Source organism: Mobula birostris, chromosome 11 (assembly GCF_030028105.1).
Source record: "Mobula birostris isolate sMobBir1 chromosome 11, sMobBir1.hap1, whole genome shotgun sequence".
Lineage (NCBI taxonomy): Eukaryota > Metazoa > Chordata > Chondrichthyes > Myliobatiformes > Myliobatidae > Mobula > Mobula birostris.
Genome location: NC_092380.1, coordinates 7,863,966 through 7,891,799, shown reverse-complemented (window position 1 = coordinate 7,891,799; position 27,834 = coordinate 7,863,966). Strand labels below are relative to the sequence as shown.

At 45.0% G+C, this 27,834-nt stretch overlaps 1 protein-coding gene across 1 annotated transcript in view; it reads left to right on the top strand.

Moving 5' to 3' along the window:
* LOC140204792 (arf-GAP with dual PH domain-containing protein 1) overlaps positions 1 to 27,834 on the top strand; it is a 103,191-nt gene that overhangs the window by 14,309 nt on the left and 61,048 nt on the right. The window contains exons 2-4 of the mRNA XM_072271592.1: positions 14,868 to 14,998; positions 23,541 to 23,632; positions 24,980 to 25,062. Coding sequence (XP_072127693.1) covers positions 14,868 to 14,998; positions 23,541 to 23,632; positions 24,980 to 25,062 — 306 coding nt within the window. The remainder of the gene's footprint in view (positions 1 to 14,867; positions 14,999 to 23,540; positions 23,633 to 24,979; positions 25,063 to 27,834) is intronic.

Here is a 27,834-nt window from a genome sequence, read left to right as displayed (position 1 = left end):
ACTACACTAAAGTGTACCCCTGCCTAATAGGGGTCAAAAATAATGACAGTGTTGCTCACTGCACTGTTTGCAACAGTGACTTTTCTATTGCCCATGGTGGGTTAGGACTGTAAAAGACGTGTTGAGGTGAGTTTAACGGGTGTCATTCATTCATTAGCATAGCTACTGTTATTTAAACTGGCTGGCTAGCTGCTAAGGAGCTACTCTATTGCAGATATCCCACCTCTCCCGGGAGTCTCCCACAAATTGGTGCTACCTCCCTGAAATGAGTTTTTGCAGGGTGGGATGTCTGCCATTTGAAGTTTGGTCTGAACAACAACTGAACCTCTTGACCATGTCTGCATGCTTTTATGCATTGAGTTGCTGCCACATGATTGACTAAATAAATAATGCAATTAGCAGTTAGGTGTACTGTTGCACACCTAATGAAGTGGACACTGAGTGCATGCTGAGCCCTTTTATACAGCTGAGGCTTTGGGAGACCAATGGGATGGGGTTCCTGACTGCAGACATCCTCTGCCGGATTGGGAATCGATCCACGTCCGCATTATGGACGTGAACAGAGTAGCTAATAAGTCAGGGGTTCACGAGCTGGAGGGAAGTTTGGGATGGATGTGAGAGGTAGGCTGGAGGGGAATCTGCAAGGTGACGCTCTTCTGCACCCTCTCTAAATCTTCCACACCCTTTCTATAGTGAGACAACCAGAACTAAACACAACACTCCAAGTATGGTCTAACCAGGGTTTTATAGAACTGCAACATTACTTCATGGCTCTTGAACTCATTCCCCAAAATTAATGAAGGCCAACATCCCTATATGTCCTCCTAACCACCCTATCATAATGACTGTTTGAACAAAAGACCTGCATGTATACAGCAGCTTCCATATACCCTGCCCAACTATTTCCGTGTAGTGTGTTCAGTATTGGCTACCTTATTTAAGTAATAATGTGTATGTATTGGAACCATTTCAGATGCAGTTTATTGGATTGAAACCTAAAATGGCAAAATTATCTCATGAGGAAAGGGTTGGAGCTGAACGCTATCTTCTGGAGTTTCAAAGAGAGCGGGCTTGACTGAGCTTTCTAAGGGCTCGTAATCTTGTTATTTATTGCTATTTACTTATATCTGCACTTGCACAGTTTGTTGTTATTGATCCTGTTATAGCTACTATTCTATAGATTTGCTAAGTATGCCCACTGGGAAATGAATCTCAGGGTTGTAAATGGTGACATATATGTATTTTAATAATAAAATTTACTTTCTACTTTGAACTTCCAACTTTGGGAGGACTATGTTCAAGATGTGGGTTGATAAGACTAGGTAGAATAACAGTTTAGCTCCCACTAGATGGGCTGAAGGGCCTGTTTCTATGCTGTAGTGCTCTCTTGTCTATGTCTTGATCTTGTACTAATTAGTCAGGGTATCAAGGGATATGGGGAAAAGCCGGAAATTGGAACTAGACGAGAGAATAGTTTAGCTCATGGTGGAGTGGCAGAGCAGACTCGATGGGCCGAATGGCCTACTTCTGCTCCTTTGTCTTGTGATCTTGTCTCACACTGCTTCCACTACCCTGTGAGAAAGAGAGTTGCAAAGATCCATCACGATCTGAGAAAAGAAGTTTCGAATCGTCACTGCCTTAAATGGGTGACTCATTGTTAAAAACAGAGACGCCTAGCTCTAGATCCTCCCACAGGAATGATCAGCTACACACCCACTGTTAGAAGCTTTGGTTCAGGATTTGGGAAGTTATGTAAGACTGAGATGAGGTGACACTTGAGAGTCCAGTGTCGAGTTTTGATCACCCTGAAAGCAGAAAAGATTTAGCAGGATGTGGAATGGACTTGGGGGCCCCGAGGTGCAAGGAGAAATTGTATAGATTAAGATGTTATTCCCTGGATTGTAGAAGACTGAGGGGCGAACGAATAGAGGTATATACAACCATGAGAGGCATGGACATGGTGACAGCTCAGAGTCTTTTTCCCAGGGAGGGGGAGCTAAAAACAAGAAGGTTTAAGACCAGAGGCTAAAGTTTTAAAAGAAACATCAGGATGACTTCTTCTCACAATATGTGTCTGGTATGAGCTGCCGGAAGTACTGGTTGAGTTGGGCACGTTGAAAGGACATATATACAAGCACATTGAAAGGACATGTATTCAACCACATTGATAGACATTGATATACATTGATATACATCAATATAGATATTGATATACATTGGAACCATTGAAAGGACATGTATACAAGCACATTGATAGACACAAGAGGCTCTGCAGAAGCTGGAAATCCAGAGCAACACACACAAATTGCTGGAGAAACTCAGCAAGTCAGGCAGTATCCGTGGAGAAGTATAAATGATTATCGTTTCAGGCTGAGATGTTGACTGTTTATTCCTCTCCACAGAGGTTTAGAAGGCTACCTGTCAAGCGTGTGCAGATAGGACCAGCTCTCTGGGAAACACAGACAGTCAGTATGGATGAGACGGGCCGAAGGGCCTGTTTCCATGCGAAATTTGTTGTGTTTGCAGCAGCAGTACAATGCAAAACATAATAACCAGGAAAAAAACCTGAATTACAGTAACTATATACTGTATATAAACATGAATTATATATAAAATAGTTAAATTAAGTCAGTTGTGCAAAAATAGAAGTTAGAAAGTAGTGAGGTTATGTTCATGGGTTCAATGTCCATTCAGAAATCAGATGGCAGAGGAGAAGAAGCTGTTCCTGAATGGCTGAGTGTTTGCCTTCAGACAAATGATGATCATTTAGACCTCTTTATTAATGCTGCCTGACCTCCTTCCTGATGGTAACAATGAGAACAAGGCATGACCAGGATGATGGGGGTCTTAACAATGGACGCCGCCTTTTTGAGGCATCACTCCTTGAAGATGCCCTGGATACTACAGAAGCTAGTGCCCATGATGGAGCTGACTAAGTTTACAACTCTCTGCAGCTTACTTTGATCCTGTGCAGTGGCACCCCCCCCCCGATACCAGACAGTAATGCAACCAGTTAGAATGCTCAGTGAAACCATCTCAAAACTTCAAGCCATCTTAAAAGTTCCTTCCCCCAGGCAGTTAATCTAGTCAACCATTCGAGTTAGCCCCCCACCAACCCCTTTATTGCCTCAAGTTCAAAGTCTGAAGTAAATTTTATGATCAAAGTACATAAACGTCATCATATACAACCCTGAGATTCATTTTCTTGTGGGCATACTCAACAAATCTATAGAATAGTAACTATAACAGGATCAATGAAAGATCAACCAGAGCGCAGAAGACTACAAACTGTGCAAATGCAAATATAAATAAATAGCAATAAATAACGAGAACATGAGATAAAGAGGCCTTAAAGTGAGATCATTGGTTGTGGAAACATCTCAATGATGGGGCAAGTGAGTGTAGTTATCCCCTTTTGAGGGGTAGTAACTGTTCTTGAACCTGGTGGTGCGAGTCCTGAGGCTCTTGTATCTTCTACCTGATGGCAGCAGTGAGAAAAGGTGGTGAGGATATCTGAAGATGTCTTTATCCAAACCTCTCCTAAATGTTGAAATTGGAACATTTGAATAAGTGACGTGTTTAAGTATTTCTTTCAGCTAGAGGCAAAGAGATCCTTGATAAAGCAAGGATTGAAAAGTTGCGGCAGCTAGACAAAAATGTGAGGGTTGTGGTTAAAATTAATTAAAACGTAATACCATTGAAAATAGGAGAGGTGTTTAAGTCAAGTGGCCAGCTCCTCCTGTTAATTTATTAGCTTGTAAGTATGCAGTCAGTGGCCATTTTACCTCCTGTACCTAATCAAAGAATTTCAGGGTGTATATTGTATATATTTCTCTGACTTTAAATTGATCCTATTGAACATGTATGTCACCATAAACAACCCTGAGATTCGATTTCTTGCGGGCATACTCATTAAATCCATTCTAAAATAATAACCATAATAGAATCAATGAAAGACCGCATCAACTTGGGTGTTCAACCAGTGTGTAAAAGACAACAAATTGTGTAAATGACAAAAAGAAGGAATAGTAAATAAACAAGCAGTAAATATCGAGAACAAGAGATGAAGAGTCCTTGAAAGTGAGGCCATAGGTTTTGGGAACATTTCAACGATGGGGCATGTCCCCACATCCTGTGGACTCAATGTGTGTGTGACAAATAAAGCACATCTATCTTTAATCTTTATATCTCCCTTACACAACATAAATATATGCTTCACCTGGACAACTGTGGTTTCTGCCCTATCAAAAGAGTTTGTACGCTTTCCCTGTGACTGCGTTGTTTCCTCCAGGTGCTCTGGTTTCCTCCCATGTTCCAAAGACGTACAGCTAGGGTTAGTGAGTTGTGGGCATGCTGTGCTGGTACCACAAGAGTGGCAACACTTGCGGCTGCCCCCTGCACAATCCTCAGGCTCTGGTGGCCATTGACGCACGAGGCGCATTTCACTGTATGGTTTGCTGTTTTGATATATGTAGACAAATAAAGCTAATCTTTAATCTTTAAATCTCGCCCAGCTCTTTGGATGCAGGACCAATTGCCATACCAGGTACAAAGTGAGCAATTTAGTCCGGAACCATGAACCTAATGGAGATACTTAAGAATGCAGATGCCAGAATCTGCATTCACAAACAATCCGCCAGTGTCGCCATGCTTCTGACCGCAACAAAGCATGCCCACAACTTGGTAACCCTAATCCTAACAGCCTTTGGAATGTGGAAGCAAACTGGAACACCCGGAGGAAACCCACATGGTGATGGGGAGAACACACAGTCTCTGTACAGACAGCGGCAGAAATTGAACCCTGGTCACTGGCACTACAAAGCATTACAGTCGCTGCTCCGCTCAGTACCTAGCTCCAAACTTAAGAGAAAGTAATAGGGAAAACTCTGGGAAAGTGCAAGAGATACTCAGCAAGTCAGGCAGCATCTGCAGAGAAGGGAATTGCCATGTACCATTCAGCTAAGTCTTCTAAGTATACAGTAACAGACTACAACAAATTCAGAGTGGATCAAATTATATGCATTTTCATTACTTGCAAGGGAAGTCTACCTCCATAGGTTATGTCTTTAGAAAGCTTCGATCTTACAGCTCAAAGCAGATCATTTATGTATCCACAGAGTCCAGTGAGCTTCATGTCTTTGAGGTTGTTCCTTCTTTTAATTGCATTCCTGCCTTTTCTCGCCTCTGTCTTAAATGAGCCACATTTCTCTTTTAGGCTCCCCCCACTGCACCTCCCAACAGACATGTCCTGTTTTTCTCTGTTTTCAATCACGCAGTGTCAAAACACTCCCTGCTATAAATCACAGAGCCTGCAAGCTTCCCATCCAAACACGTCAACAAGCCAGCAAAGCACTCTGGGGGTCACACGGGTTCCATTTTGTCACATTGCATTTTACAACAGTTATAAATTCCTCGTCTTCAGGGTTACAGATGTATTTCCACAAAACATAGTGTTTAAAGAAAAATTCAAAGATTGAAAGTACATTTATTACCGATGTATACAGTATAAAACTTCGGGATTCTTCTCGCAGGCAAAACAAAGAAACACAATAGAACCCATTTAACAAAAAACCCCACTCAACAAGACTATCAAACACACAATGTGCAAAACAAAAGGAGAAAGAACACATTGCGCAAAGAATAAAAAGTAAACAAATAACATTAACCACGGCACTGCGCTGACGGCCACAGGCCGTAGCTGCAGAGTCAGCTCAGTTCAGCACCGAAGCGCCCTGATCAAATCATGCAAATAACAAAAAAAAAAGAAGTAAACAAAGACATGAGGAACGTGAACTACAGGGTTCCTGAAAATGAATCGACAGCTGCGGAGCCAGTTTATCGCTGAGGCGAGTGAAGCCTGCACAGAAGCCGGATAGCTGCAAGGCATCAACCACACCCAAACCCAGCAGCATGGGACCCAAGACTCCTGCACCTTCTGCCCACTGGCTGCAGTGAGTAAAGACTGGTCAAATGCAGGCAGACAGCACTGATTGCCAATTCATTTTCCGTTCTCATACTCAGTTATTTTAATCTTGATCAACATTTAATCGTCGTGGAGCAATGAAAACACCCTTGGGTTCGTGGACTGCCATTAGGAACTGATGCGGTGTAAACCCCATTGTAGCTGTAGCAAATCCCCTGGAAGATCACAGAAGAGCCATGTCGTTCAGTGGACACAAAAATACATTCTTAGAAGAATAATTGCAGGCTGCAATCATTCTTAGAAGAATAATTGCAGGCTGCAATCAATCGTAGTTCAGAAGAAGAAGTATATTTAGAAGAAGAAGAGTATCTAGTAGTTTTGTAAGCTGTCTGCAAGATGTCACCATTGGTCATTGGTGCTATCTTGCCAGCAAGTAGAGGGCTATGTGGGAGAGAAGGGGAAGTTTGAACTTGGATTAAGATAAAAAGGGCAACACAACATTGTGAGCCAAAGAAGCTGTACTTTGCTGTACTGGTGTATGTTCTATGTTAACTTCTGGCTTGTCAACCTCCCACCAGAACAGGAGAAAACAATTGTGCTAGAAGTGCAGAGAGGGACGGAGGGGTGGCTAGGACAAAGACAAGGTCTATGAGAGGGTGGAGAGCACAGTCGTCCACGTGACACGTGTTGGTGCCGTGTTGGAGAGCATGGTGAATGTCAATTCATTGGAGCTGATCTCTCTGAGGGGGGTGAATGAAGGCAGTGGAGAGAGGGAGATAAGACACACAACAGCTGAGGGGATGCAGAATCCAACTGTTGGTGGAATTTAACGTAGCAGTAATTGTAACACTATGACAGAGCTAGTGACCGAGTTCAGTTCCTCCCTTGTCTGTAAGGAGTTTGTACGTTCTCCACATGTCCACGTGGGCTTCCTCCAGATGCTCTGGTTTCCTCCCACATTCCAAAGTTAGTATATTAATTGGTCACATGGGTGGAATTGGATGGTGCAAGCCCATCAGGCTTGAGTGGACTGTTACCCTGCTATGTCTCTAAACACAGTGGAGAGTTTCCTGACTGGTTACATCATGGGCCCCCTATAGAAATGCCAATTCCCAGGAATGGACATGCTCTACAGGGAGCAGTAGACTGAGTTTGTCCCGTCCCAGCAAAGTCCATCATTGAGCAAGGAGCACCGCCAATGCACCCATCATCAAGCAGCCCCAATGTCCAGTCTATACTCTCCTCTCCCTACTGCCATTGGGCAGGACGTACAGGAGCATTGGGTTCCACACCACCAGGTTCAGGAACAGTTATTGCCCTCTAACCATCAGGCTCCATAACTTCATTCACCACAACACTGAACTGATTCCACAACCTCTCATGTTTTGTAACTTCGAAGCATTCAATTAATTCAAAGGAAGGCACAGGAGTCTGGGAAAGTGGGTCTAACTTTGTGTTTACTTTAAGTAGGACACACAAGTATCACATGGTGGTGTGATAACATATGCAATTCACGTATTCACACATATAACCACTAATGAATATGTGTATATGTATATATATATATATATATATATGTGTGTGTGTGTGTGTATATATATATATATATACGTGCGTGCGTGTGTGTGTATGTATATATATATATATATATTATTCAAATCTACTGGAATATTAAATACACGACACAACCTACAGACTCACTTTCAAGGACATTTTATAGCTCATGTTTTCAGTATTCTTTTTATTTACACAATTTGTCTTCTTTTGCACATTGGTTGTTTGTCCGTCTTTGTCTATGTATAGTTTTTCATAAATCCTATAGTATTTCTTTATTTTCCAGTAAATACCTATGAGAAAATGAATCTCAACATAATATATGGTAACACATCCATCATCAGCGATCCCCACCACCCAGGCCAAACTCTCTTCTCACTGCTGCCATCAGGTAGAAGGTACAGGAGCCACAGGACTCGCACCACCAGGTTCAAGAACAGTTATTACCCCTGAACCATCAGGCTCTTGAACAAATGGGGATAACTTCACTCACTTGCCCATCTATTGAGATGTTCCCACAACCAATGATCTCACTTTAAGGACTCTTCAAAGGTTTACTTATTATCAAAGTGTACAACTCAAAATTCTTCTCCGGATAGCCATGAAACCAAGAAAGAAAGGAAAGGCAGCATGATCTTCAACCCCCCCCCCCCAAAATGTCCCCTCCCCACACAAAAAATGACCAAAAACAGAACAGGCATATCAACCTCCAAATCCCTCCTCCCACACAAAAAAGCAAACAAAGCAGAACAGGCACATCAAACCCCAAACCCCTCCTCCTGCACAAAAAAAACTGGAAAAATTGGGTGAAAAACACAGAATATAAAAACTATAAGGCTGAAAAAAAAAGTCTACAGTCCAAGTCCACATCCAAAATGCAGAAAACCTGGACAACACACTTCGGGCCCAGCGGCAGAACTTTCCCTCTCCGTAGCAGAGCCATCAAGAGACAGGCAGCCGGCGCTCACCCTCCACACTCGCCCTGCCGTTTCAATCTCCCTCGTCACTTTAATCAGTGAGCCGAGCAGAAGCTTGAGCCCCGTCCTGCAGGCTTCTCGCCACGAGGTTTGTGTATGCCGTCTCTGTCTCGCAGAATCCTGTGGGAGACTACAGAACGCTCGAACACCCAAGCGATTCCAAACGGTAAATCACAGGCTCCAACAGTCCCAGAATCACATCCAAGGCAAAAAAAAACGTAAAAGACATAGAAGAAGTGAAATATATGGTTTCATGAACTATCTAGGAGATGTTACCTGAAGAAGCTTTGTACGCAGGCGCCATCTTGACTGAATGACCCAATTGAAGGTCTTTATCTCATTATCTCAGGTTCTCGTTCTTTATTGCTATTTATTTATATTTGCATTTGCACAGTTTGTTGTCTTCTGCACTCTGGTTGATCTTTCATTGATCCTGTTATAGTTACTATTCTATAGATTTATTAAGTATGCCCGCAGGAAAATGATATACGGCGATACATATGAACTTTGATAATAGAGTTTACTTTGAACTTTGATACACATTTCGATAATAAATTTTGCTTTGACTATGACTTTGCAATAAGTGAATTAAATTAAATTAAATTCAAAGAGGATTGCTGGATCTGCTCAGCAAATCAGGCAGTATCTGCAGAGGGGGAAATACCAAATAGCGTTACAGTTGGATGGCCATACATCAGAACTGCCCATTTCTAGCACAAACAGGAAAGAATGCTTACCATGTTCTAAATTGGTTATGACCCAATGCACTCTTGCAGATTACGTCCCACTACAGAAAGCTGACAGCTGTATTAAGATCCGTTAAGAGGCTCATAAAATTAAGAGAGGCATAACAGAGTAAAAAGCGCGGAAATGTTGAATAGTGGGGATATATCATTGTAGTAGGAGGAAAGTTTAAGGGACATGTGCGGGGCAATTTTTTTACAAAGAAAGAGGTACGTGCTTGAACAGCCTACCAGGGGATATTCATAGTTCAAACTACATATCAAAGTACTAAGTTGATGTTTTTCTTTGAATGTCTTCAATAGTTTTCTTTGTTTCATGGCTATCTGGAGAAGGTGAATCTCAGAGTTGTATACTGCATACATACTCTTATAATAAATGAAGCTTTGAACCTTGCATATGTCACCATATATTACTCTGAGATTCATTTGCTCGCAGGCATTCAAAGCAGAAAAATAAATCTAATATTTACAGAAGGCACCGTGAAGCATATTGTACAGTGAAATGTGTGTCAGTGACTAACACAGTTCGAGGATGTGCTAGGGGCAGCACACAAGTGTCACCAATGTAGCATACCTATCCAACATAGTGAGATTAAGGAACTTTTAGGTAGACTCCTGAACCCTACTGGATATTGGGAGGTCTAAATAGAGTGGATGTGGAGACGATTTTTACAGCAATGGGAGTCTAGGACCAGAGCAAACAGCCTCCAGAGATGGAGGGAATTTCTTGAGCCGGGGGTGATGAATCTGTGGAATTCATTGCCCCAGATAGCAGTGGAGGCCAAGGCACTGAGTGCATTTGAAGCAGAGGTTGATAGGTTTTTGATTAGTCAGGGTGCCAAAGATTACGGGGAGAAGGCAGGAGAATGGGATTGAGAGGGATAATAAATCAGCCATGATGAAATGACAGAGCAGATTCAATGGGCCGAATAGCCAAATTCTGCTCCCATGTCTTACAGTATTATAGACTGGAGGGGTTTGGATCATGTGCGAACAGAAGAGATTATTTAGAATTGGAATTGTATTTGTTATTACTGACTTAGATGTTTGATATTAGTTGTTTTAGTGCAGCCTTCTGGGGCAACAGAGAGCAGGAGCCACAGTTTGTCCCTGTCTGAAACAATTGTGACTGAGTGAGGGCCCCCCGCACCCCATCCGTCCATCACGGTCGACCGTGGATGTTGCTGTGCACAGACAGGCAAATGCATTCCCTGCATTGCAACAGTCACTCCAGAAGTATTTGGTGGGATGTACTACATCGCAGGTGCCCGGGGCTATAAGAATCCGAGCGTTTTTAAATATAAATACTGTTGGGTGTGTCAATGTGCAGCCCAGAGGCAGCAAATACTTATTGAGTGCCAGGTGCTTTTGAACATTCCTCTGCTCAGATTTAGGCTTGCGCTGCCCTGCTTTTGTCCGCCTGCCTTTCGTGCCCGCAGTGGCTAATGACTGGGTTCCAACCTGCCCGGACTTGGCCTGGTTCCGACGGAGATGCCCCACCCTCTACACGCTGCTGGGGCTCATTCTTCACTGGATCAAGGCGTCCAGGCAGCTAAAGCTCCAACCCTGACTGTTGGCTACTTGTTAGACCGCAAGAAGATTGAGACTGTTTCACAGTGTTTTCAGCATTAGAAAATGAAGAGCGTAGTATGGTGTTTGATATTATTAAAGTAGCAAAGTGGTGGAAGGTTCCATGATATCGTAGCGTTTTGTGCTACGCTATCACAGCTTGGGGCTTCGGAATTCAGAGTTCAATCCCGGCATCCTCTGTAAGAAGTCTTGTACAACCTCCCCGTCGTTTTCTCTGAGTCCTCCCGTTTCCTCCCATAGTTCAAAGGGTAGAGGGAGCTTCACTCCATGTTTAATCAATACCCTCCTTGATCCTGGAGTGTGTGATGGGACAGTGTAGAGGGAAAATCCACTCTGTATCGAACACGTGCTGTCACGGCTCTGGGAGTGTGTGGCGGGACAGTGCAGAGTGAGCTTTACTCTGTGTTAGTGGGTAAATTGGTCATTGTAACTTGTCCTGCGATTGCGCCAGGGTTAAACCGGGGCGGTCAGGGGTTGCTGGACAGTGTGGCTTGAAGGGCTGGAAGGGTTTATTCTGTGTTATATTTCTAAATAAATTTAAAATTTTAAAAATGCTCTTGGGATCACGTCAGACTTTCCAAGAGCAGGGACACTGTGGGTCAGATACAGAGTAAAACTCCCTCCACAGGGACAGTATGGGTGACATAGATAGTGAAACTCCTTCTATACCAGGGGTTCCACCCTGGGGTCCCTGCATCTGCGCAGGTGCGTCGAGCTGCAGCTCCTTAGGGACGGGGTTAGGGAACCTCACTACAGGAAGTATGTGGAAACTATAGAAAGGGTGCAGGGGAGATTTACAAGGATGTTGCCTGGATTGGGGAGCATGCCTTATGAGAACAGGGTGAGTGAACTTGGCTTTTTCTCCTTGGAGCGGCGGAGGATGAGAGGTGACCTGATAGAAGTGTATAAAATGATGAGGGGTATTCATCGTGTGGATAGTCAGAGGCTTTTTCCCAGGGCTGAAATAACTAGCATGAGAGGGCACAGTTTTAAGGTGCTTGGAAGTAGGTACAGAGGAGATGTCAGGGGTAAGTTTTTTAACGCAGAGAGTGGTGAGTGCGTGGAATGGGCTGCCGGCAACGGTGGTGGAGGCGGATACAATAGGGTCTTTTAAGAGACTTCTGGATAGGTACATGGAGCTTAGAAAAATACAGAGCTATGGGTAACCCTAGGGTAATTTCTAAAGTAAGTACATGTTCGCCACAGCATTGTGGGCTGAAGGCCCTGTATTGTGCTGTAGGTTTTCTGTGTTTCTTTGGACGCCTTGGTTAATGATAGGGGTCCATGGCATAAAAAAGATTGGGAACCCCCATTCTATTCTGTCCAATCTCACACTCCCAGGGCAGAGACAGAACAGGTTAGATACAGAGTGAAACTCCCTCTACACTGTCCCATCACACACTCTCAGGGCACAGACAGAACAGGTTAGATACAGAGTGAAGCTCCCTCTACCCTGTCCCATCACACACTGCCAGGACAGGGACAGCATGGGTTAGATACAGAGTGAAGCTCCCTCTACACTGTCCCGTCACACACTCCCAGGGCAGAGACAGAACAGGTTAGATACAGAGTGAAGCTCCCTCTACACTGTCCCGTCACACACTCCCAGGGCAGAGACAGAACAGGTTAGATACAGAGTGAAGCTCCCTCTACACTGTCCCATCACACACTCCCAGGACAGCGACTGTATTTCTTGGGTACAGGTCCTCCGCCCCCCCCCCCCCATCTAGTCCATTTCAGGGTTCACAGCACTCCTGCTCACTCTTAGTCTCCACCGCGTCCTCTCCTGCCACCAGGGGGAGGAGGCATCTGAGGGACTGCTCAATGCCCAGCTCCATGGGACAGCCTACTGCGTCTCTTTGCCCTTCGACAGTGTGCGGTGCCACACCCGAAAATGGGGCGCGATCTGAAGAACTAATCCAAATTCTAGACCACCCTTTGCCTATCGGCAGCCCAGGATGGTGGGGCTACCTCGAGCCCTCAACCCCTTCCCTTCTGCCTCGTGTGACCTTCCCATTTGGGGCATGGTCGCTTCGCGCTAAGGTTAGTGAGTTGTGGGCATGCTATGTTAGTGTCAATTGCGGGGTTTCCGGCACAATCCTCACATTAGCACATTTCACCGTATGTTTGAATGTGCATCTGACAAATAAAGGTAATCTTTATTTTCCTCCTGCTTTGTTATAATTTTACCTTATTCTAGCTCCATAAACTGTGTAATGATCTGATCTGTATGAACAGTAAGCAAGACAAACTTTTCACTGTATCTTGATACACGTATCAATAAAAAAACCACAAAACTAAATTTTGGAAGTCTGGGGGACTGAGGGCTATTGGGAACTGGCACAGAGGAGGAGTTAAGGCCTAGGGCACATCAGCAATTACACTGGAGGGAAGGCCAGGCCTGAGGGGCAGAATGGCCTTCTCCTCTTCTTTGTGTTCTTGAGGTACAAAGGCCACAGGAGGTTAGATGCAGAGTAAATCTCCAAACTTGCCTCACGATAGACTTCAGCCCAGAATCTGATCCTTACCCTCTTGTCTTGGTTCAAGACTGTGGTTAATCCATCACGAGGCACATTGGCCACAAGTACACGACCGCACCCATTTCATGGTGACATCACTTGGCCAGACTTGACTTGGTTTTCAGACAATGGGTGTAAGCTGGATGGGGAGTTGAGGACGCCAACGTGCCATCTCGCCTCCCCAACTCTAGATCGGTGGTTCTCAGCGTGGGTCGTACAGCTCCCCAGGGGGCCATGCCAGATTTCATAGGGCCCACAAGTTAAAAAACCACAAACTAGAGGCAGCAGGAACTTCTGAATGGGCTTTGATGAGTTTACCGTTCTAATGAAATATTACTCAAATATATAAATAAAAAAGAAATTAACATAATTTAACTGAATGAAATACGAAAATATGCAAGATTATGCAAATGAGGCAACAAAGCAGCTTAGCTGTGTGTGTGTGTGTGTGTCTGGGTGTGGGAGGGGTGGGAGGTGGGGGGGAGTGTAGTGGTATGGCACGTCAATCGTTATCTGTCGCTCCCTCTTGACCACACACACAATCACTGTTGACATTCTGCTGGACAGTCCGTTGAACCCCGCTCCACATTGACCACCCCCCAGTCACAAACTGCAGATGGGGCAGGACTCTCTCCAGCAAAGTCAGTCAACAACTATGCAGCAGGAAGCTGGTTTTGTTTGCCTTCCACTGACCCGTGCGTTTTGTAATAAGAGCTTTGAAGTAGTTTTGTTTTTCATATACACGTGAAACATTATATTTAACATATAAAAATACATATAACATAAAAATTGATTGTATATAAGAACAATAAGGGTTCAAAGATTCATTTGTTATCAAAGTATATATGCAGTTTACAACGCTGAGATTTGCCTTCTCCAGATAGCCACAAAACAAAGAAAAGCCATGGAGGTTGTTTAAAGAAAAACATCAAACCCACCCTCCTCCCCACAAAAAAAAGAACACCGCCAACATGATTTTCAAGCCCCAAACCCCTTCCCCTCGCAGAAAATGTATCAAGAACATCAACCCCTAAACCCCCCTTCACAAGAAAACTAACAGAACGCAACAAGAACAGTGATCTGCAAACCCCCTCCTCACAAAAAACACAACAAGATCATCAACTCCCCCAAACCCCCTTCCTTCACACAACAAAACAGAAAGGAATGGGTGAAAAACATAGAATATAAAAACCATACATCTGAAAAAGTGCACAATCCATAAATTAGTACAAAGTTCAAAGTAAATTTATTATCAAAGTGCATCTATGTTACCATATACAACCCTCAGAATCATTTGACCAAAAACCACTTAACAGCTAACTAACAGAGACTATGTAGGGTGGGGGCCACAGAGTTAACGGAAAGTCACAAGTGACCCACAGGCAGAAAAAGTTTGAGAACCACTGCTCTAGGTAACAAGTAACTCAAAGTTCACAAGAGCCCACCACTGGGAAGTTTGGCTGATTCAGGTCTGGTACATCCAAGGGGAGAGGGGTCTCCAGAGTTTGCCCCCGCTGGCTTCCAGTTTGTTCTGTCAGCTCATGTTGATTCTCTTCCACAGAACCTGAATGGGCTTCGACCACGCTCGGAATCTTCATTTGCCTCAACTGTTCGGGGATCCATCGGAACATTCCGGATGTTAGCGTCATCAAATCACTCCTCCTGGACCCTTGGAATGATTCCCAAATTCAGGTAAGAGATAGCAGGATAATGTTCACACAAAGGGGGAAAAAATCTCCGTTGCCTCCCATTTTTGAAGCCCCCTGTGTGCTCATTTATAGGGTGTGGGCTTCACAGCGAAGACCAGCATTTATTACACATCCCTAATAACCTTTAGAAAGGTGGTGGTGGTGGTGAGATCCTTCTCAAACCACTGCAGTCCTTCTGGTGAACTTGCTCCCACAGTATGAAATTGGGGAGGGAATTCTAGAATTTAGATGCCCAGCCATCAAAGGAACAGGAATGTTTCCAGGACAGAATGGAGGGGATTGTGTAGTCAGTGGTGTCTCCATCCTCCAGCACCTCTTGCCCTTCCCAGTGGCAGAGGTCACAGGTTTGGAAATAGATGCCTCAGACTTCAGTCATTGGGCATTGCTACCCTATCAACCACCAAGCGCTGTTGAGCTTCTTGAGGATTATCGAAGTTGAATGGAGGAAGTGGAGGACCTTCCTGTCTTCCTCTGTTTTCTTTGATTGCACTTCTAAGCACTGTTCCCTCTAAGCTGCGTGGGTGTGTGGCCGCAGAGTGGCTGAAATGCTCCCACACACATAGCCTATATTGCCATGCAGCTGGAATTTTCTTTTATATAATATTAATATAACTTTCAAATTATGCTAATATAATTTTGAAATCTATGTTCATATAATTATATGTTAATGAATATAATCCATAAATATCTAAAAATTAAACATACCACAGCCTTTACTTTGAAATATTTTAAAACATTGATGTATTTACATTGTCAGTGTTTCAAGTTGCCCGTTGGGAGGGGGAGGGTTAATGTTTTTCTTTGAATGGGTTCCATAGTTTTCTTTTTTTTGTAGCTGTCTGTGGGAGGCAGAATCTCAGGGTCATATACTGTATATAGCCAGCCGCTGGTGTAGTGGCAAACACCCCGGACTTTGAGGCATGTGGTCTAGAGTTCGAATCCGGCCGGCTCCTTGCACGTTTTCCATCCGTGCTGGGTTGAGCTTCGAACCGGCAACTTGACCTCGTAAAAAACAGACAAGTGCTAAAGAAACAGTAAGGTTGCTGCCCGATGCGCCACAAGGCACAGAGGGGAACAACAATACTGCATAAATTGCCCACCATTGAGAACATCTGCCATAAACGCTGCCTGGGCAGGGCGAAAAGCATTATCAGGGATGCATCTCTCCCTAACCATGGACCTTTTACTCTCCTCCCATCCGGTAGGCGCTACAGGAGCCTCCGCTCCCGCACCAGCAGGCACAGGAAGAGCTTCTTCCCTGAGGCTGTGACCCTGCTGAACCTCACATCACAGCGCTAAGCAGTATTGCACCCATATTGTACAGTCTCAGTACTTTTATATTTGTGTGCTGTAGCACTTACTTTTTATTCACAGTTATTTTGTAAATAACACTATTCTCTGTATTTCTGGTCAGATGCTAACTGCATTTCATTGGCTTTGTATCTGTACTCGGCACAATGACAATAAAGTTGAATCTAAACTAATCTAAATGAGAGAAAATCTGCAGACGCTGGAAATCAAAGTAACACACTCAAAATGCTGGAGGAACTCAGCAGGCTAGGCAGCATCTATGGAAAAGAGTTAAACAGTTGACGTTTCAAGCCAGGACAAATTCTTGGGTAATAATTGTACTTTGCAACGCTGAGTCTTTGAATGTTTGAATCTTGAATCTTGTGATACCGTACAGTATCTCTAAATAAAATAAAATAAAAATAGCAGCAGAGCAGAGACTCAAACAATCAAAAGGCCTGTTTCTGTTGTACAACACAGGAACTTCAGTCCACAGTGTCTGCGTCAAGCAGGTTGTCACGTTAAACTATTTAGTTCTGCCCGCATGTAAACCATATCCCTCCATTTCCTGTGCATTTACGTGTTTGTCTAAAAGTCTCTTAAACATCAATTTCACATCTGCTTCCACCGCTACCTCACCATCCTGTTCCAGACACCTATTATAGTGTAAAATTCACTCCCCCTTTTAAACCTTACCCCTGTCACCTTTAAACCTTGCCCTCCAGCATTTGATATTTCTACCCTGGGGAGGAGGTTCCAGCTGCCTGCACTACCTACACCACACATAAAGCTACGCTGTCTGGGCAGTGTGTGTTGCAGACAGTGGTCAGTTTATGGAACGAGCTGCCAGAGGAGGTGATCGAGGCAGGTAAAATAAAACTGCTTTTACATTTGTACAGGTGCATGAAAAGGGGAGGTTTAGAGTTGTGGGCCAAGCACAAGAAAACACCTTGGGGAATCTCGTGGGTTCGATGTCCATCGGAAATCAGATGGCAGAGGGGAAGAGGCTGTTCCTGAATCATTGAGTGTGTGTCTTCAGGCTTCTGTACCTCCTTCCTGATCATAGCAATGAGAACAGGGCACGTCCTGGGTGATGGGGTCCTCAATGATGGTTGCTGCCTTTCTGAGGCACCACTTCTTGACGATGTCTTGGATACTACGGAGGCTAGTACCCATGATGGAGCTAATTTTGCAACTTTCTGTAGTTTCTTGTGATCTTGTGCCATACCCACTTCCCCCGCTTCCCCCCATACCAGAAGGTGATTCAGCCTGTCAGAAGGTTAGCTTTGTTTGAAACCTGTACATCCAGACAGAGAGTGAAAAATCAAATCATCAAGGATTGTGCTGGGCAGTGTGCGAGTGTCACCACACTTCTGACACCAATACAGTTTGGCCGCTACTCACTCACCCTAACTCGTACATCTTCGAAATGTGTGAGGAAACTGGAGCACCCAGAGGAGACCCAGGCGGCTTACAGATAGCAGCAAGATTAGAATCCCAATCTTACAACTATCACTGTAAAGTGATTACGCTAACCACTACGCTTGCCACCATAATAGGATAGTGTCATGACAACAACCTTCCCCTCAATATCGACAAAACAAAAGAGCTATTCCTCCAAGAGGACCACATTCCTCCAAGAGGTTTGGAGGCTAGTGAGCCTCAGTGACCCAGAGAGCGATGATGTCTGCAGTCCGGGCTTTTTGCTTTGGCTCTTGGTTAGGTCTCCCATGCCAAACAGGTCAAAGGGTAGAGGTCAGACTAAGAGTGATTCACCAGTCCTCCAGGTTCATCTGAGGGCTATCAACCCTGACTGGTTAAACGATGTAAAATCCTTCTACATCTGAGTGTGACGGTATTCCTGAGTCTCCACCCGGGTCCTGCATGACTGACAGTAGTGAAAACCAAGAGGAAGCTGCTGCCATGACGAAGGAAGCCCTGAACACCCCCAGAGATGGAGGACCTTCATTGCTGCCCTAAACAATGTAGTGTAATGGACAGTAAGTAAAAGAGCTGGTCGTTGACTTCGGGGAGCAAAGTGGGTTACACACTCCTGTGTACGTCCATGGTGCTGAGGTTGAAAGGGAGGACAGCTTCACGTTTCTAGGAGTGAACATCACCAATACCGTGACCAGGTAGACGCCAAGGCCAAGAAAGCTCACCGGCACCTCTACTTCCCCAGGAGGCTGAAGAAATTTGTCACGTCCCATCGGAGCACACCAGTCTTTCCAGATGCACCACAGAAAGCTTCCTATCCAGATGTGTTACGGCTTGGTACGGCAGCTGCTCAGCCTGCGACCGCGAGACACTGCAGCGGGTTATGGACACATCTCAGCGCATCACAGAAACCAGACTCCCTCCCCTCCTTGGACTCTGTCTTCAGTTCTTGCCAGCAACGACCACCACCCCCTGCCCCCGGCCCCCACGATCCCTGAACATTCTCTCTTCTCCCCTCTCCCATCGGGCAGAAGGTACAAAAGCTTGAAAACACATGCCATCCGGCTCAAGAACAGCTTCTATCCCACTGTTATAAGAACACCGCTCTCTCAATTGACCTTGTCATGCCCTCGCACCTTATTTCCTGCTTCTTCCCTGTCACTTGTAGCACTTTATTTCTGCATTCTGTTATCATTTTCCCTTCTACTACCTCAATCTTCTGATGTGATGAAACCATTTCTAGGGATGACATGCAAAACATGAAAATAATAAACCTATTTACCACCTTGGTCAGTATGGATGAGTTAGGCTCAACATTCCCTCTGTTTTTTTTACAGCTGTGCCAACCAACCATTGCTCTGAGCAGAATATTTTTACACAGCCTGAAAACTATGCGCACTTTAAATGCTTTTTTTTGGTGATATACACGTCAGACGAACACAAACCACAACTCACAACACAAGTAAACGACATCAGGCAGTCAAAACAATTGACAGGCACAATGACAAAAGTAAAATGTTTTGACTAGATGGCGTCGGCGTTCAGTGGGCCAGCAGTTCATTACCAATGAGCTACTGACTTCCAATCTGTGTTTATTGTTACAATTTGTAACTTTGAACACTGACAATGTAAATACATTGAAGTTCTAAAATGTTTCAAAGTAAAGGTTGTGGTACGTTTAATATTTAGAAAATGTATGGATTATATTCACGAACAATTAATTACAGGGTATTTCATAATTGTATTAGCATGGATTTAGAAATTATGTTGGCATAATTTCAAAATTATATTAACATAATTTCAAACATTAACATCATATAAAAGAAACCCAGCTGTGCAGCAACAAATCTATGTGTGCGAGAGCATTTCAGTCACTACATGGCCGTGCACCTGCGCAGCTCAGAGGAAACAGTAGTTGGGTTGAAGGGCCTGCGTCTGTGCTTGGATATATGTACCAACCTTCTTTTGGTGTTGCTGGGTCAGACTCCAGGTTCTTCCCCCCTCCCCCACATCAACAGCACAGTCGGAGCACCTTCAACACACAGACTGCAGTAGACAAAAACCTAGCTCACTGTCCCATTCTCAGGGGGTAACGCTGGAAGGTTAATAAATTCTGGTCTTGCCCGTGATGTCCATGTGCTGGACTCTGATACACCTGTTCCAGAGGTTCTGACAATCCCTGCCACAAATGTACACTGAGGCCCTCCGTTGGTCAGTGTCCTAGCTCTCTATGAGTCAATACGCAATCCTGGGCAGTACAATACGGAAAGCAAGCTCACGCTCTCTGCGAATCTCATAAACCCAAAGGAATGGCTGAGACCGGTACAGTTTGGTACCAACGGCATTGCAGGAGCTGTCAGTCAGCTTTGAGCTCAATCTTGGGGACTCCAGCTCCCGATTTTCCCTCGGGGTTTACTCCCGAAGCCTTCCCCATGAGTGGGTATAGCCGCAAGACAGCAGAGGTTTGAAATCAGAGTTTTCCCTCTCCTAGATGACACGGCTGACAAGCCCCATCTGCCTGAAGCGACTGGTTTTAAAGCACCAGTAACCCGCCTTTGCCCCTTCTCCTGTCAGTAGAAGTGGTTCTGCCAGGCTTAGTAGCTAAACCACACGTGAAGGCCTGGAGCTGGATTTGGTTGTCAGAGGCTATTGGAGACGCACGCCTTTGGGAGCATTTAGTAGGTAGTGGGGGCTTATCTCCACTACCCCCTCCCCGAACATTTAACAGGCAGTGGGAGCTTATCCCCACTACCCCAACCTCCCCAGCTATGATAATCTTAAGGAACAAATGTACAACTTCAGAACATTAATGCAGAACACTGTTGAAATCATAGTCCAGAGTTTCCTGTCAGGAAGTTCTGTGTCAGCTTGGTTGAACGCTCTTGACAGAAGGTTCAGTTGCACGTTTTGCTGCGGAGACTCTAGCTCAGAGGCCCAGTCCGCCGACACAGTGCCGCACTGAGGGGCGTTCCGCTTCGTGGGAGTCCCCACACTGCCAGTGGTGCTGCCTTTCTGCTGAGCCGTTGAACTGAGCTGCCATATTCGCCCTGCTCTAGAGATTACCACACAAACATGAGGAAATCTGCAGACGCTGGAAATTCAAGCAACGCACACAAAATGCTGGTGGAACGCAGCAGGCCAGGCAGCATCTACAGGAAGAAGTCCTGACGAAGGGTCTCGACCCGAAACGTTGACTGCACTTCTTCCTGTAGACGCTGCCCGGCCTGCTGCATTCCACCAGCATTTTGTGTGTGATTCTAGAGATTATCAGCTCATTATCACGTCATCTGCAGGAGATCTCCAAGCAAAGGACGGCTAAAGCCAAATTAACGAGTAGATTTAACACTGAGGTTGACAGGTCCTTGATTAGTAAGGGCAACAAAGATTAGAGGGAGAAGTTAGGAGAATGGGATTGAGAGGGATAGTAGATCAGCCATGAACGAATGGTGGAACAAATCCAATGGGCCAAATGGCCTAATTCTCCTCCCATGTCTTATGGCTGCCAGGCTGGAACTGGATTTGGTTCATTATTGGTTTATTCTGCGCGAGATGGATTGATGGATCTGGTGATATTGATCCAGAGGTTCTTCAGAAGTCAAGAATGAAGCATAGAACTTGTTGGTCACAGCCGTTTGATTAAAGTGTTCCGATAGCAAAGAACCAACAAGGAAGACGAAGAAAAAGAAGTTGTGGTCATCTCATCTTCAGACTAGAGATTAACAACATTCCAGTAATAACAATTAACCTATGAAACAGCCAAAACCATAACATATAGGAGCAGAATTAGGCCATTTGGCCCATCAAGTCTACTCCACCTTTTCATCATGGCTGATCTATTTTTCCTCTCAGATCCAATCTCCTGCCTTCTCCCCATATCCCTTCATGCCTTGTCCAATCAAGAAACTATCAACCTCTGCCTTAAATATTCGTAAAGACTTGGCCTCCACAGCTGCCTGTGGCAAAGAATTCCACAGATTCACCACTCTCTGGCCAATTAAATTCTTCTTCTTCTCCGTTCTAAAAAGACATCCCTCTATTCTGAGGCTGTGTCCTCTGGTCCTCGACTCTCTTACCATAGGAAACACGCTCTCCACATCTACATTGTCAGGGCCTTTCACCATTCGATAGGTCACCCCTCATTTTTCTGTATTCTAGTGATTACAGGCCCACAGCCATCAAATGCTCTTCATGTGACAAGCCGTTCAATCCTGGAATCATTTTCATGAACCTCCTTTGAACAAAAAAAAGAGTGTGGCACCTGCTGCAGAAAAACTGAGAAGCTTCTAGAAAGTACAGAATCAGCTATGCTACAATTGTGTCGGCACGTGGCCAAGTGGTTAAGGTGTCAGTCTAGTGATCTGAAGGTCGCTAGTTCGAGCCTCAGCTGAGGCAGTGTGTGTGTCCTTGAGCAAGGCACTTAACCACACATTGCTCTGCGATGACACCGGTGCCAAGCTGTATGGGTCCTAATGCCCTTCCCTTGGACAACATCGGTGGCGCGGAGAAGGGAGACTTGCAGCATGGGCAACTGCCAGTCTTCCATACGACCTTGCCCAGGCCTGCGCCGTGGAAACCTTCCAAGGCGCAAATCCATGGTCTCACGAGACTAACGGATGCCTATATCTATACTACAATTACTGGAAAATTTACTGAACAATTACACATACAGTATATATTAAAACATTTACGCAAATATTGGAGAATTAGAACTACAAGTAAAATACTAGAAAATAATGCACCCTAATCCAGCATAGTCTGGTACACTGTTCATATAGATCAAAACATTGCACAGTGTAGTGAGGTAGAACAAGGTAAAACAATAACAGAATAAAGAGGTCAAGAGTCCAACTTATCATACTAAGGACCATCAAGAGTCTGATAACAGTGGGATAGAAGCTACCCTTGAGCCTGGTGGTACGTGCTTTCAGGCTTTTGTACCTTCTGCCCAGTGGGAGAGGGGAGAAGGGGGAATGTCTGGGGTCAGTGGAATCTTTGGTTCTCCTGTCTACTAAAGCAGCAAGAAGGTTAGACCAGTTACCAAGGCATTCTGGTGATGGTGATTCTGGAATCCCAGCCCTGTAAGATGTGCCTCAGGTGTTGATGGAGGGTTCTGGACCGAAGCTTGAAGGTAGTAACCATAACCATAACCATATAACCATATACTTACAGCACGGAAACAGGCCATCTCGGCCCTTCTAGTCTGTGCCGAACTCTTACTCTCACCTAGTACCACCGACCTGCACTCGGTCCATAACCCTCCAATCCTTTCCTGTCCATATATCTATCCAATTTAACTTTAAACGACAACATCGAACCTGCCTCAGCCACTTCTGCTGGAGGCTCGTTCCACACAGCTACCACTCTGTGAGTAAAGAAGTTCCCCCTCATGTTACCCCTAAACTTTTGCCCTTTAACTCTCAACTCATGTCCTCTTGTTTGAATCTCTCCCATTCTCAATGGAAAAGGCCTATCCATGTCAACTCTATCTATCCCCCTCATAATTTTAAATACCTCTATCAAGTCCCCCCTCAACCTTCTATGCTCCAAAGAATAAAGACCCAACTTGTTCAACCTTTCTCTGTAACTTAGGAGATGAAACCCAGGCAACAGTTTAGTAAACCTCCTAAAATGTTGGATTTGATTCTCAAGACAATCTTGGGTTCCTGTCCTCTCCCTGTCTTCTTAATGAGGTCTGTGCCTGCAGCTCCCTAACCCACCAGAGAAAATTTTGAAAGGATCCATGAGTCCGTCTTGTCCTTTGCCCTGTCCTGGTAACGAACAGCTTCTTTTCCTTCCAGCACATGGCCAGTCAAGGAAATGAAGCAGCCAAGAACAAGTATGAAGCATTTGTTCCTGCCTACTATTACATCCCGACGTACAAGGACTGCCAGTAAGTACAGAGCTCCATCCCGGGCTGCCTCTGTGTGCATCCTGATTGGATTGGGGACTAATTGGAGGTGTAGAGAAAGACTCAGTGATATGTCAGAGTCGTACGTAGATCAGGAGAGTCAAGTCAATTTTATTGGCACCGTGGTATTGTAGCGGCTAGCTCGGTATTGTGACAGATCTGTGTGTCAGAGTTCAGAGTTCAATTCCGATGTCATCTGTAAGGAATCTGTACGTTCTCCTCATGAAATGCGTGGGGCTTTTCCAGGTAGTCTAGTTTCTTCCCACAGTCTGAATCCTTACTGGCTGGTAGGTGAATTGGTCATTGTAAATTGTCCCATGATTAGGCTGGGGTTAAATCTGGGGTTGCTGGATGGTGGGGCTCAAAGGGCCGGAAAGGCTTATTCTGCACTGTATTTCAATAAATACATGCTGTGACATACACAACTGGGGTAGGGAAAGACTTGGAGACGTGTCTGAGTTGTTCGTTCATCAACACAGTCAAGCTGATTTCATTGTGACATTCACACGTTCAGTGTGGTTCAGTACAATGAAGATCTTGTGCGTGCAGACAACACAATATAAGTTGCACCTAAAACCATCCCATACAAAGACCGCTGAAGAGCAACACACTCAAAGTACTGGAGAAACTCAGCAGGTCAGACGGCATCCGTGGGGGCGGCGGGGGGTGGGGGGGGGAATGAAGAGGCGGCGTTTTGGGCCGAGATCCCCCAACAAGACTCAGAAGTAAAAGCAAGACCCTGGTACAAAAGAAAATGAAGGCACAATTGAAGATGTGTCGATTATAGTGCAAGAGGTGGTCTGTGTGTTCCATTGCTGACATCGAGGTCACTTTCTCTTCTTGTGCCCCTTTCATTTGTCTTCACTGAGATCCCCACACTGGGCAACCTGGAGAACTCAGATGGTCACCATATTCCCGATGGGATGGGTTGACAGGGTGAGGGGCAACAATGATTGGTAAATTTGTGGTGGGCGGAGATCAAGGGCAATGATTGGAGAATTCATGCTGCGCGGAGATCGAGAACAGTGAATGGTGAATTTATGCCGGGTGTAGATCAAGAGCAGTGATTGGAGAATTTATGGGAGGCGGAGATCGAGAGCAGTGATTGGAGAATTTATGGGCGGGCAGAGATCAAGAGCAGTGATTGGAGAATTTATGAGGGGTGGAGATTAAGAGAAAACTGAAGATGTGGTTAAGATTTGAGATTGGACTTGTGTGAGGAGAGGGTAAGAAAGGATAAATATCTGTATGTAGCAGAGGCAGTGGGAATGGGGGCACAGCTGAGCTCTGGAATCAAGGGAGAGAATTATTGATCCTTGGCTGTTTCAGGGTGCTGAGGGAACAATGGATACGAGCAAAGTACGAACGCAAGGACTTCAGTGAAGAGAACAAGAAACTGGCTTACGCCACTGGTACGTAGATTAATTTGTCTCGTCCCTCTTTACTTACTCTGGAAAAAGCAAAATCTGGCAGATATGGGGGCGGCTGAATTTAAAAAAACACTACATGTTGGTAAGTCCCAGCAGATTAGGCAGCTTCTGTAGGGAATGTAACCGAGTTAACATATCAGGTCTTTGATCTTCCACCTCAGAACTGGGAAAGTTGGTGATAAAATGAGTTTTAAGATGCTGAGAAGAGCTGAAGAAGAGAAGGAATGGATAGAGTGGGAAAGCAGGAGACCATGAATGATAAAAAAAAGCGATGGACCATCTGAAAGAGGCTGGTAATAGAAACAATCAAGAAACAAAAGATTAAAATCTTAAAGGCAGAAGCATTGTTTGAAATTGCAAAAATGCTGCAGATACCGGAAGGCTGCAACAAATACTTTATTATGTGAAACGGTTAAACTCATTGTTGAGGTTGGAAAGCTGTAGTCGACCCAGCCAGAAGATGAGGTGCTTTTGCTTCAGTTCATGAAGGGCTTCATTCAGTCGAGTAGGGAAATGAGAACGGCGCGATCGGAGCTCGATCTCTATCAAGTCCTCCTGGGCTTTGGAACATCCACAAAATGCTGGAGGAACTCAGCAGGCCAGGGAGCGTCTATGGAAAAGAGTAAACAGTCGACGTTTTGGGCCGAGACTCTTCATACGATCCTGATGAAGGGTCTTGGCCCAAAACGTCGACTGTTTACTCTTTTCCATAGATGCTGCCTGGCCTGCTGAGTTCCTGTTGCTTTAGATTTCCAGCATCTGCAGATCTTCTCTTGTTTGGACCATCCACTTTGAGCAGCTGTTGTACCCATGTGGGTGGTGTAGAGTATTTTCCAAATAAGGAGTGCATTCAGAAATCAGAGGTGCAAAGGGACTTGGGAGTTCTCGGAAGGTTAACTTGCAGGTTGAGTTGGTGGTAAGGGAGGCAAATACAATGTTGGCATTCATTTTGAGGACTGGAAAAGCTGGGATATAATGCTAAACCGATATAGTTTAGACTACATTTAGAGTATTGTGAGCAGTTTTGGGCCACATATCTAAGAAAGGATATGCTGGCACTGGAGAACATCCAGAGGAGGTTCATGAGAATAATCCCAGAAGTGAAAGGGTTAACATATGAGGAGTGATTGATGGCTCTGGACCTGTACTTGCTGGAGTTTAGAAGAATTAGGGGGAGATCTTATTGAAAACTACTGAAGATTGAAAGGCGTAGACAGAGTGGGTATGGCGAGGATGTTTCCATTAGTGGGAGAGTCAAGGACCAAAGGGCACAGTTCAGTCAGAAGCCTGTCCCTTTAGAACAGAAGAATGTCCCTTTAGAATTTTTTAGCCAGAGGATGGTGAATCTGTGGAATTCATTGCCACAGAGGGCTGTGGAGGCCAAGTCGTTGGGTATATTTAAAGCACAGGTTGATAGGTTCTTGATTAGTCAGAATGCCAAAGGTTACGGAGAGAAGGCAGGAGAATGGAGTTGAGAGGGAAAATAAATTAGCCATGATCATATGGGGGAGCAGACTCGATGGACCGAATGCCCCTAACTCTAATCCTATATTTTATGGTAACATCACTGAGGCAGGAAACTTCATCCGTCTGCTGGTCATGTAGACCGGCATGCAGAAATCAGGAAGTGTGCTGGCATCCAGCAGTTCAGAACTCTGATCAGTGATCTGTAAGAGAAGGGGTACCCTGTGGGTGCAGAGTAACAGAGGGAAGGCAGTAAAGAATTGACATAGACATAGAACAAGGGACTTTCTCAACCAGTCGCTGTGAATCCTGTTGACCAGCTAAACCCCAGAAGCTTCCTTTGCTCTTTGCGACAGAGAAGGCCATCAAGCTACGGCAGTCCCACTGTGGTGGACAGGCTCTACAACACGTAGCCAAAACTGCCCAACAAATCACCAGAACCAGCCTACCCGCCATCAAGGATCTGTATACAGAAAAAGTGCCAGAAAAGGGCCAGTAACACCATGGTGGATCCCACCCACCCTGCTCATGGACTGTTTGTCTCACTCCCATCAGGGGGTTAGGGCAGGAGTCCCCAACCTTTTCATGCACCGCGGACCGGTTTAATATTGACAATATTCTTGCCAACTGGCCGATCAGAGCGGGGGCGGGGAGGGTGTTCAAGTAAGGTTGCCAACTTTCTCGCTCCCAAATAAGGGACAAAAGTAGCAGTCAAATACGGGACACTTGTGTTTACCCGGAGAAAGACTACCATGACCATGAAGCCTTGCGCGGGCACCTATGTGCACATGCGTGACGTGCGCATGCGTGTACGTGCCGATTTTTTTTCTGCAAGTCGATTTTGGCTTAATTTTCCCGATTCTGTTAAGTGAAACTACACTGTACATACATTATTTCTACTTTATATAGGCTGTGTATTTATCATATCATTCCTACTTTTACTATATGTTAGTGTTATTTTAGGTTTTATGTGTTATTTGGTATGATTTGGTAGGTTATTTCAAGTTCAACAGCGCGTGACAGGGAATGAGGAAAGGTGCAGCTGACTTATATCATTTCATATCACCAAATCATATCGTTTCCTCGCGGCCCGGTAGCACATGCTTTGCGGCCGGGTGCCGATCTGCGGCCCGGTGGTTGGGGACCGCTGGGTTAGGCTACACAGCGTCCGCACCGGTGGCACCAGACTCGAAAACAGTTACTGTCTCCAAACAGTAAGGTACCTCCACCCAGCCACCACTGCTTTATCACCTGATGCACAAACACTCCTGTGCCTAGCGTCACTTTACG